The sequence below is a fragment of the Petaurus breviceps genome, unplaced genomic scaffold, assembly GCF_028583685.1.
Source record: "Petaurus breviceps papuanus isolate PSGF00001 unplaced genomic scaffold, PetGlider_PUasm1.0 38, whole genome shotgun sequence".
NCBI lineage: Eukaryota > Metazoa > Chordata > Mammalia > Diprotodontia > Petauridae > Petaurus > Petaurus breviceps.
This window is the reverse complement of record NW_027186304.1, coordinates 93,989,100-94,001,773: the sequence shown is the minus strand read 5'-3', so window position 1 is coordinate 94,001,773 and position 12,674 is coordinate 93,989,100. Positions and strand designations below refer to the sequence as shown.

Sequence of the window (12,674 nt, the reverse complement as noted above, 5' to 3'; positions counted from 1 at the left end):
ACAGACAAAAGGTCAACTAGAAATTTATTTAAAATCATATTTTAACTAGATTTGAATAACCTAAAGTTTATATCTTCTAGGAAACCTCTAATATTTAAACTTATCTGACTAGAATGGTTCCTATATTCTATTCTCTAATGTTACTGGACTCCCAAGTATTTTTGTAGATTATTTTTAGACAATTATTTAGTCAAATGACTTTTTTAATTTTCTTCATTATTATGAACTTGACGGACATCAGTGAACATGAACATTTCCATGTACTGTACAAAGAACTGAAGATTACATACAAAACAGTGACTTTGTATACAGCAGAGGTGTCAAATACATACAGGGCCACTCAACTATACATAAATCAAAATGCAAAAGAATAGCAAGTAAGAGCACCGGCTCCAGTGTTGAGGAGACCTGGAGATCGAATCCCGGGCTCATACACTTAGCACCCACCCAGAAACGCCTGGCCGTGTAACCTTGAGCAAGTTACTTAACCCCAATTGCTTAGGGGCGGCCAGGTGGCTCAGCGAGTAAGAGCACCGGCTCCAGTGTTGGGATGACCTGGATCAAATCTGGGCTCAGATACTTAGCACCACACCCAGAAATAACTGGCCGTGTAACCTTGAGCAAGTTACTTAACCCCGATTGCTTTAAAAAAAAAATGCAAAAGAATACTTGTAAGTCACATTGACAGAGAAGACCGCATATTAACATTATCTACGTTTTATTGAGTTTTTATTTATTTTGTGAAATATTTCCCAGTTACATTTTAATCCAGTTCTGGCTGCTCAAGAGTATTGTGGGCTACATGCAGCCCATCCACATTTGATACCTCTGGTGTGTGTACCCCTTGTATCAGGATCATTTTTATCAATTAACAGTTATTTGCTTTCCCTCCCACATCCCCTCAGGAAGGAAAAAAAATAACAAAACTCATAACAAACATGCAAAGTTAGACAATACAAATCCCCCATATTGACTGTGTCCACAAGTGTGTGTTTCCTTCTGAACTTTGAGTCCGTTACATCTCTGTCTGGAGGTAGGCAATGTTTTATAATTAGACCTCTGCTGTCTTCTCATTCCTCTGAGTAGGTTCCATAAGGCTTTCAAAGTAGTTTGTTTCAGTTTATCTTTAAGTATATACTTAAATATAACTAAATTTAATTTGTTGGTACCCACACTGCCCTGCTTGTCTGTGTCCTTCCTCTGAATTCCTTTTTGCTTTCATTTGTTTATTTACATTATTTTCTTCTTTTTTTTTGTTAATACTATCACTATTTCCCCTAAAATTCTTACCCTGCCCCAATAAAAGCCCTCTCTTTAAACAATTAAGAATGGTCAAAATAAATTCATTCATTGGTATATATGAAAATGTAAGTATCTACATTCTTAGGCCAGTCAAACACCTCTCTGTCAAAGGTGGGAAACTACAGTACCTCCAGTGCTTAGTAATAATAATACTAATTTAATAAAATTAATTAATTAATAATATTATATAACTTATAATTATATAACTTATTTATATACAAATATATAAAAACTTATAATTATATAACTTATGTATAATTATATAAAAATATAATAAAATTAATTAATTAAAAAGCCCTAATGAATGCTCCATGATTTGGTTTAGAATCATGATTGATTCATTGATCAGAGTTTGTGTCTTTCAAAATAATTTCCCTTGATATTATCATAGTCAGTGTCTGACAAATGACTATTGAAACTATAGACATCCAGAAAAAGAGTTCTCATTGCTGCCACTTTTTAAGCTTCGACAAATGGAACAAGAGAAACTTGAAATAAAGCGATATAAATAGTGCAGGGGAATTGAACACATTTTCCCAAGCTATAATAAAAAAAAAAACTAACCACAAATTACATTGCCAGAATACATAGTTTTCAGAAACCAGACATGTAGATATGGATTTTGAATAAGCTTCCCCTGAACTTCAGTAGCTTTGATAGGTCCTATTTTCAAGGAGCTTGCCGTCTAATTGGGGAAGACAACACATTAAAAAGATCTCAGCCAAAGGAGGGCGAGAAAGGCCAGGAAGTCCTTAGGGTATTGTGTGGCAGGACAGAGCAAAGCACAGAGTGTTCTAGGAAAATAAAGGATTAGTTTTATTCTGTATCCAAATGCAACAGAAAGCAGCGTTTCATGGGACACTGAAGTCAGGAAGACAGAAGTTCAAATGCAGTCTCAGAGACTTACTATGAGACCCTGGGCAAGTTATTTCATCTCTATCTCAATTTCCACATCTGCAAAATGAGGATAATTATAGTTCTTACCTCCCAGAGTTATGAAAATAAAACAAGATAATACTTGCAAAGAACTTTGCAAACCTTAAAGCACTATGTGAATCTTAGCTAGTAGTAGTAGTAGTAGTAGTAGTAGTAGTAATAGTAGTAGTAGTAGTAGTAAGTATTTGCAAAAAGACTCATGATAAATTTGTTCTTATTTTTGTTAAGTAGTTTCAGTTGTGTCCAACTCTTCCAAAACCCACTTGGGGTTTTCTTGGCAGAGATACAGGAGTGCAGGAGTGTTTTTGCCATTTCCTTCTCTTGCTGATTTTATAGATGAGGAAACTGAGCCACACAGGGTTAAGTGACTTACCCAGCTATATGTGCTCAAGATCACACATCTAGTAAGTGTCTGAGGCCAGATCTGAACTCAGGAAGATGATTCTTCCAGACACCAGGCCCCTCACTCTATCCACCGTACCAACTAGCTGCCCCCTGATGATAAATATTTGTCCAAAAAAAAAAAAACCATAAAAGAAATTGTAGTATGTGGACCACAATCTGTTACAGGAGATGAGGACGTAGAGAATTCCTACCCCAAAACTCAGAGACTTTACAAATTAAATCAACATATGCTTTATTACTAAATGAGGGGAGGATGGTGAAAAATATGTTAGAAAACTTTGCTCAAGACTAATTCAGTTGAAGTAATTTCAAAAAATCTTATTCAGCGGGCATTGTGTTTGGCATGAGGAATACAAAGACCCTTAAAAAAAAAACCAGGCCCCTTCCTTCAAGGAGCTTACTTTCTCTTGATGGAAATATGAATATAGAAAGTTAAATGTGAAATACATACAAAGTAATTTTCTGAGGGAAGGGCACAATTCAGTTAATAATAAAGGATAAGGTTCTTTTCCGTACTGAGTTACTTTTATTTTCTTATACTTTTAGCATGTATATGTATGTATATTGTGTGTGTTAGAACAAAGAGCAAAATCTATTTTATAAAGAGGCATGGTCTCAAAGTATCCCAGTTCCATTACACTCATCCCTATAAGTTATTACTCTTCTGTGACCCTACCTCATTTTACCTTTCCATTGAGTCCTCTGGAGCCTTCATTCTATTAACCACAGAGTGATTAATTTATTGGCTAGTTACTGTTGAAGACCATTTACTTATTTATAGAGAGATCACAGTCTACATTGTGGAGGGAGTTGTAGAATGATGAAAAATAAAGATCCTTGAAGTAAAACAGTGAAATACAAGTTATTCACATGGGATGAATCTTCTAATTTAGAGAGAAATTATGGAAGGGGACACTGGAAGTAAAATAACATGTTCTTCTCCAGTCCCATTCTCTCTTCTGGCTAAATACAAAATAACATTAGGATTGTAGTTTAGTCTAAAGTCCTTGGGCTAATCTGAATAAGAAACCCTTATGACTCTTTGAACTATCAATTCCAGAACAATATCCTGCACTGAAATAAAACCATTTGTATCAAAGACCTAACTGGTATCAAAAAGAAAATCCTGTTCAGCACAGAACAGAATCATTGTTGAAGTGTTAAGGGTGATAATGATCAGACTAAAAGAAGGAAGAAGTCTTTTATTAGTTCAGTTAATAGAACGGGCTCTTGAATTCACCTTTGACAGGTGGAAAGGAGAATCCGTAAGAGTAAAGAGGAATCAGGAGATACTTTTAGGAGAATAATTCTCTAGTACCAAAAGTTAAGTGATTGTTTTGTTTGATGAATCCCAACCAAAAGAACTTACATCTGGGCTCCTAACTATGTTCTAGCATATTGTGATATTAATTTTGTCTTTGGGAATATTATAGAATTGTAACTCAAGTGGCTGATGTAAGAGAGATTTTTCAAAGGAAACTGTGCTCTTTTGGACTTTTTTTCTCTCTGAGCAGAGATATTTAAAATTATATTAATTTAGTTAATAAACTCATATCTGAGAAGCTTGTGCCTAAAACGCAAATAACTTTTCTCCCACAATATAAATAATTTGAATTTTCACTTAATGGTTGTAGAACCCAAATCTTTATGTTCCCTTAGAAAGCCCAAGATTATTTAAGTTGTTTAAGAAAATGCAAGGCATGGGTAGTTAAGTAGTCCAGTTTTACCTTGACCAAGAATGTCATTGTCTTAAAATGCTTACATAAATAATTTTATTCTTTTTAAAACATTTTTGAAATCACTTATTTATTTTCTGACTTTATAAAATGAGCTCAGGGTTTATTAAATTTATAAGATTTGTACTTTTTTAGTCCACTCAAGTATGATATAATAGATTGAATACTGGATTTGGAGTCAAAGGGCCTTGGTTCAAATCCTGCCTCTACTGCTTAACTGCCTGTATGACTTTGAGCCAGTCATTTAACCTGTCTGGGCCTCCATTCTTCATCAGTCCAATCAGGGGAGTGGCCTAGAGGCCTGCCAAGATCTCTTGAAGCTCTAAATCTGTGCTCTAAGTACTTTTTTCAATTTACTATAAAGTCAGTTTATTTAATAAAAGTAACTTTTCAGTTAATTATGTATGATGATTTTACCAGTTCTATTTTTTAAAGGGGATTATTTATGAAATAGCCTTCAGCCAGAATTCTATTATATGTGTAATTGCTTTAGATTAAGCCATAATGACCATATGGCTATACATTGATAATCATTAAATATATTTTTGACCAAAGTCTGAATTAATCAAATAGACTGCTTTGCCTTACTTTAAAAATGCCTTTTTCTGTGTCAGCAACTCCAGAGACCAGGAAAGGCTAAAAGTGGGATTTCCCCTTATCGTGGGACATACTTCTTACAAGAGAAGAATAGAGACATCCCGAGATCATAAAACAGACCCAACAGCTAGCTTCTTTGTTCTCTGAGTAAACTCAGAGAATATCTCCTCCCCCAGACAGGGCTAACTGTTAGGGAGCATTCTTTCTTCTACCAAGGATAAGATTCTGAACGTAAGATACTATCTTGAATAATGGAACCTTTTCTTATCTAAATATTTTGTGGGTCATGTATTGTATTACAGCATATTAATGATAAAGAAAACACAGGTGTTCTAGGTTGACACCTCGTCAATTCCTTGTAATCATAAATTTTACTCTGAATTGGGATGGCTCTAAAATATATTTAAAACTTCTCATTCTCTTCTTCATCAGTTAGGACTTAGCTCTCCTAACTCCTTGTACAAGTTTGCTAGTTTTAAGGGAATAAATGCTGTAAATGTATATTATCTAGCCTGTTGTCTCCTTTAACCAAACTTTTTAAAGGTTAACAACATATGTTTCATAATAATGCAATGTATTATGAAGAGTTTTGTACATTAGTAATTTGGTCTTGCGTTCCTATTCCTTCTGTCTTATATAATATGCAGAATTTGCCTTTTTAAAAATATCTTTCTTTTTTCTTTTTTAATATTTTTTCTTTTTTAAAATTTTGTTTTTAATTTACAACATTCATTTCCATAAGATTTTATATTACAGATTTTCTCCCATCTTTCCCCTACCCGCAATCCCATTGAATACCCCCTGCCCCAATCTCCTCTCTCCTATATCTTCCCCCATGCCCCCTCCAACTTTCCAGTAGGGCAAGATGGATCTCCACACCCTAGTGCCTGTATATCTTATTACCCAATTGCATGTAAAAAATAATGATAATAACTTTTTAATCATTTTATTTTAAAACTTTGAATTCCAGATTCTTTCCCTTCTTTCCTTGTCACCCACCCTTACTGGGAAGATAAGCCATTCAATATAGGTTGTACATGAGTAATTATGCAAAACATTTCCATAGTGGATATATTGTAAAAGACTGATTATATTTCCCTCCATCCTATCCCGCCCCCCCACTTGTTCTGTTTTTTACTTTGACCCTGTCCCTTTTCAAAAATGTTTGCTTCTAACTACCGTCCCCCAAAACTGCTCTCCTTTCTGTCTTCCTCCTTCTTATCTCCTTCCCCCTACTTTCCTGTAGGGTAAGATACCCAATATAGTGTGTATGTTATTCCCTCCTGAAGCCAAAATCAGTGAGAGAGTAAGGTTGACCCATTCCCTTTTGCATTCCTGTTCTTCCCCTCCATTGTAACAGTTTCCCCTTGCCTCTTTTATATGAGATAATTTACCCTATTCTGTCTCTCCCTGTCTTCTCTCATTATATTCCTCTCTCACCTCTTAATTTTATTTTTTAAATATCATCCCTTCCTATTCAATTGATACTGTGCCCTCTGTCTATGTATACCTATACACATATATACACACACTCACATATTGTAATGGAATGCAAATTTGGAAGATCTTCCCTGCCCCTAGGCTAAAGTGCACCTGAAGCCTGGGGTGGGAGGCTTGTTTTTCAATAGATACTTCTTGATTGGCCAGTGGGTCCAGAAGGTTGTTACATTCTCTGAGCCAGGAGAAGGGTATATAAACCCTGATTTGAGGCTTTGTTTTGGGGCTCACTTTGAGAAGTGTTCTGTGATTTGATATGGATTCTGGGAAGCCGTTGTCCTGAGCCCCTCGGCTTTGAAAAAACCCAGATGTTGAAACCCAGATGTTGACTGGGTATGGATGTAATGGTTGGACAGTTTGAAATCTGTCTACTAGATCTGTTTCTGTCTTGATAATTCTGTGTACTTTGAAGTTCGGGGTGCTGACCTTTTCCCCTGAACAAGGTAAACGATATATGTCTGACTGATTAAAGTAAGCTTGTTAACCCATTTTGAGTTGCTTTCCTTTAACAAAGCAGATCCAAGAACCTGTGGTGGCAGCAAACCCTGAGGACGCTTGGGGTGCTTGCTGCTACACATATGCATTCATACGTACATATACCCTCCTATGAAGACATATATATGTATGTATACACATATATACATTTATATTCCCTTCAACTATCCTCATACTGAGAAAAGTTTCACAAGTTACAATTATCATTTTTCCATGTAGGAAAGTAAATAGTTCAACTTTGATAAGTTCCTTATGATTTCTTTTCCCTGTTTACCTTCTCATGCTTCTCTTGCTTCTTATATTTGAATGTCATATTTTCTATTCAACTCAGGTTTTTTCATCAAGAATGCTTAAAAGTCCTCTATTTCATTGAATGATCATATTTTCCCCTGTAGCATTATACTCAGTTTTGCTGGGTAGGTGATTCTTGGTTTTAATCCTAGCTTCTTTGACCTCTGGAATATTATATTCCCAGCCCTTTGATCCTTTAATGTAGGAGCTGCTAGATCTTGTGTTATCCTGATTGTGTTTCCACAATATTCAAATTATTTCTTCTTGGCTGCTTGTAATATTTTCTTCTTGATCAGGGAACTCCAGAACTTGGCTATAATATTCCTAGGAGTTTTCTTTTGGGGATCTTTTTCAAGAGGCGATCGGTGAATTCTTTCCATTTCTATTTTGTCCTCTGGTTCTAGAATATCAGGGCAATTTTCCTTGAGAATTTCTTGATTTCTAGGTTCTTTTATTGATCGTGGCTTTCAGGTAGTCCAATAATTTTTAGATTATCTGTTCTGGATCTATTTTCCAGGTCAGTGATTTTTCCAATGAGATATTTGACATTGACTTCTATTTTTTTTTTCATTTGTTTGGATCTGTTTTATAGTATCTTGATTTCTCATAAAGTCATTCCTCTTTGGCCATTTGAGTTAGTCTATTTTTTAAGGTGTTATTTTTCTTTAGTCAGGTTTTTATGATTTTCTTGCATCATTCTCATTTCTCTTCCCAATTTTTCCTCCACTTCTCTTAGCTGATTTTCAAAGTCCTTTTGAGCTCCTCCATGGCCTGTAAGCAGTTCATATTTTTCTTGGAAGCTTTTGGTGCAGAAGTTCTGACTTTGGTGTCTTCCTCCCATTCCATGCTTTGATCTTTTTTGTCCCCATCCCCAAAAAAGGAATCCAAAGTCAGGTTGCTGTGCTTGCTTTGCTTGCTAATGTTGCCACTCAGTTACTTGACTTTTGAGCTCTTTGCCATGGTAGAACTCAGCTTCCAGAGAGGAGAGCTATGTCCCAAATTGCTGGGGTTTTTACAGCTGCCAGAGCTATTAGTTGGGTGCCCTCTCTGCAGCCCCCACAAGCTCTGGCCCACTGGCCACACCCCCCAGGACCTCCACCCTAGACAGCAATCCAGATCCAAGCAGGTTAAAGCCAGAGTGATTACCTTTGAATGGTCACTTGGCCCCCCTATGATCTGCAGGAGGGAGCTCTGAAGCAGCCACGCAGCAGCAGCTGCACAGCCGCTACGCCTCCACCGCTTCTTGCCCGAGGGCAGTGGCCGGACCATGCTTTGTCCCCCCTCAGTTCGAAGAAAGTTCCACACTGACCTTTTACTTTGTTTTTGGCATCTATGGGTTGATAATTGTGGAAACTGCCAGAGCTGCTGGACCCACTCTCCCAAAGTCCGATTCAGCCACTGCTGGTCAGAGCCGCCCTGGGGCTAAAACCATGGGCTCATTCAGGGCTAGGCTCAGCTCCCAGCACTCTGCAATGGACTCTTCCTTTAGGCCTGCCAGGCTGCTTTCAGCAGAAGATTTGTTTCTCTCTGTCATTTTGTGGGTTTTGTAGCTCTAAAGTTTTAGAGTCATATTTTATAAGTATTTGAGGTGGTTATGGGGGAGCTCATGGAATTTTCTTGCTTCTATGCTGCCATCTTGGCTCTGCCCCGGGGCCCCCAGAATTTACCTTTAAAATCATGTTTGGGGGCAGCTAGGTGGCACAGTGAATAGAGCACCAGCCCTAGATTCAGGAGGACCTGAGTTCAAATCCAGTCTCAGACACTTAACACTTACTGGCTGTGTGACCTTGGACAAGTCACTTAACCCCAATTGCCCTGCCTTCCCCCCTCCGTAAAGCAAAAAAAAAAAAATCACATTTGAATTGTAGCCAAATTTTCAAGCATCTCTCTCAAGTTTTTTTCTTTATTAAAAATCTAACTTTAAAATGGAATTAAATTAAAACAGAAACAAATTAAGAAGAAAATATTCCTATCCAGCACTAACTTGTACCACACTTCAGCCAGAAATGTATGTTTATAAATTAGTTATTTAATCAGAAAAATTCAGCTTTAAGATGAAAATGCATAGTTACAGCAGTGTTAGCCAGTGGTCCCGGGATATGCTTCATGGAGGTTCTTTAGGGAAGTGGAATGGTACAGTGGAAGTAGCTGTTGTTGTGGAAGTTAGAAGACCTGGTTGCATCTCTGACAATGTTTTACTTAGTACCTAAATTACCTTGGGCAAGTCACTTAACCTCACAGTTAGTCAGTTTTCTCATCTATAAAATGAAGTGACCTTTGAGGTGCCTTCTAGGTCTAAATCTATGATGTTAGGAGTCAATTTACATTAGTTATGACAAAGTTTAAGATGCTGAGGTTGACATTGTTAATTTTTCTGTGCCATCACCAGTTAAAATGACTTTGGCTTTGATTTTTAAGCTAATTGCTCACAAAATTATATGTAAAACTAAAACTTCTTTTTCCTCTATCTCTCCTCCCCTGCCCTTTTCCTATTTAGAAAATATCAGAAAGGAGCCAGAGTACGCCTACGACTACTGGATCTTGAACTCACATCCAGATTCCTGGGAGCAAAAACAGATACAACTTTACTAGAAGCTGATGCTGTTCTCTTAGGAATCCAGGAGAGTAGGGACGCAAAGTCAAAGGAATAAAAAGACAAATAAACTTTGGTGCTTTCAAGGCTTTAGAGACCACTTGTTAAACCCAGATTTCACCAAATGTGTAACTAGTATAATGCATTGTGAATGAAGAAATTAATACAAGATATAAATCTCAATAAATAAAAGCTGTAATTGCAACCACTGCTTGTCAGTATTTTTTTTCTCTTCCCCCTTTTTCTTTTAACAACTCTTCCTTACAGTGATACTAATTTTTTTAAATCTGTTCTTAAGAATTATTGTTGAAGAATTGGGAGTCCTTAAGAATTTTGGGAATTCACAATTTAGGGAAGCATGGGAAAAATAGATTTCAGATCTGTGGATAAGAGAAGAGTTTATTTAAACAAGAGATAGAGAGGGTCATAGGAGGTAAAGTAGATGATTTTGATTACATGAAATTAAAAAGGTTTTGCAAAAACAAAATGAATGCAGCCAAAATTAGAAGGAAAGAAGGAAACTGGGGGTGGGGGAGAGGGGAATTGATAGCCAGTTTTTCTGTTAAATACCTTCTTTCTCAAGTATATAGGGAACTGAGCTAAATTTATAAAAATAAGAGCCATTACTCAATTTATAAATGGTCAAAGAAAAAAACAGTTTTCAGAAGAAGAAAACAAATCTATTCATAGTCATATGAAAAAATGCTCTGAATCACTATTGATTACAGAAAAGCAAATTAAAACAACTCTGAGGCACTACCTCATAGCCACAAACATGACAGAAAAGGAAAATGACAAATGCTGGAGGGGATATCAAAAAATAGGGGCACTAATGAATTGCTGGAGTTGTGAATTGGTCCAACCATTCTGGATAGCAATTTGGAGTTGTGTCCAAAGGGTTATAAAATTGTGCATGCTCTTTGAATCAGCAATACCACTAAGAGATCTGTATCCCAAAGAGATCAAAGGAAAAGGAAAGGGACCTGTACATACAAAAATATTTACAGCAACTCTTTTTTTATGGTGGCAGAGTGTTGTAATTTGATGGGATGCCTATTAATTGTGAAATAGTTGAACAAGTTGTGGTATATGATTGTGATGGAATACTATTGTGCTTTAGGAAATGAAGAGGGGAATAGTTTCAGAAAAACCTGGGAAGACTATATATGAATTGATACAAAATGAAGTGAGTGGAACCAGAACATTGTATACAGTAACAGCAGCATTGTGATAATGATCAAGTGTGAAAAGCTTAGCTACTCTGATGAAGACAATGATCCAAAGTAATTCCAAAGGACTCATGAAAAGTGCTATCCACTTCCAGAGAGAGCTGATAAATTCTGGGTACAGATCAAAACAGCTCACTTTAAAAAAATTTTTTGGCTTTTGTTGCAACATCCTAATATGGAAATATGTTTGGTTGGGGGAAAAAGAGTAGGTACTGTGTAAATCATTTATATAACAACAACATTCATTCTCTGTCCATAAGTCTGCATTTTTAAGTTTAATTTGGCCTTATAATGGAGCATATTTTCTTCTCTAGCAAGTCAAAGACTAAGGTTATTACTGTGATTTTGTAAACTACTTGATCAGTATCAATCTCACTTTGATTCTATGTATATTGGGGAATGTGTAAAGAGATCTTAGGGATCTCCTCTCATATCTAAACCACATAGGAAATCTGTACCCAAATTTCTAATGAGTAAGAATATAGGGGGCATCTAGGTGGTGCAGTGCATAGAGCACTGGCCCTGGACCACATAGAGCCCCAGGAACCTCCTCCAGAGTTAGGAGGACCTGAGTTCAAATCCAGTCTCAGAAACTTAACACCAGCCATGTGACCTTGGGCAAGTCACTTAGCCAATTGGTAATTGGTAATTAACCAATTACCCTGCCTTCACCCCTCCCAAAAAGCAAAAACAAACAAAAAAAGAATAGTTTTTTTTTTTTATCTCACTGCAGGTTTCTTAATCTTAATAGTAATATATGGTATCTTTAATTGAAGATGTCACTTCTTTCTCACCATAAATAAGTTCTGTTTGAATTTTTTTTCTAGTAGTGGTGATGGCATATATGCATATTCATGGAACTAGAGGGCACAGCCCTGGTCACAAGCCTCTTGCCTGCTTGTAATGCCTATTTTTCCTTTGACAAAGGACAAAGTCTTTTATTCTGTATCAAGAGATAAAAGGCTTAAAATATACTTTATTGAGGTAAGGCATTGACTTCTTCCCATTAAAGTACAATTAGTCAATAAACCAACCCATTTGTATAGCCCCTATTCTTTTCAGTGTTGGTAGAAAGGGGGTTAGAATAGTGCAAGGTACCTGATGGTAGAGAGGGGTTGCTGCTGAGCAGAGGAAGAGATGATATTTAAGGACATAAAAGAATGCATTATACAAAAAGTTTTGAGACTAATTGTCTATATGTCTCTTTTTCAGACACCCATCTGTTTACTACTCAAATATATACTACTCAAAAATACTTTTTGGTGTTTTTTTTTTGTTTGTTTTTTGCTTTTTGGAGGGCAGTTGGGGTTAAGTGACTTGCCCAAGGTCACATGCCTAGTTTCTGTGTTAAGTGTCTGAGGCCGGATTTGAACTCAGGTCCTCCTGACTCCAGGACTGGAATCCTTTCTCTTCTGAACCCATTTCTGTCATTTGGCAACAATGTCACTTAATTCCTCGAACTCAGTTTTCTAATCTATAAAATGGGGGGAGTTGAACCTCTAATGTTCCTTTCAATTCTAACTATGAACTTGTGATGTGAATACCAACTGTGCTGTTCAGATCTCAACCTCAAAAATATTGTTTCAAGAATGG

The 12,674-nt window shown here is 36.5% G+C and overlaps 1 protein-coding gene across 1 annotated transcript in view; it reads left to right on the top strand.

Moving 5' to 3' along the window:
• The window catches only part of TPD52 (tumor protein D52), a 326,322-nt gene extending 316,265 nt beyond the window's left edge, over positions 1-10,057 (top strand). The window contains exon 3 of the mRNA XM_069100164.1: positions 9,757-10,057. Within this exon, the coding sequence (XP_068956265.1) occupies positions 9,757-9,910 (154 nt within the window). The 3' untranslated portion in view covers positions 9,911-10,057. The remainder of the gene's footprint in view (positions 1-9,756) is intronic.
• The last annotated feature ends 2,617 nt before the right edge of the window (positions 10,058-12,674 follow it).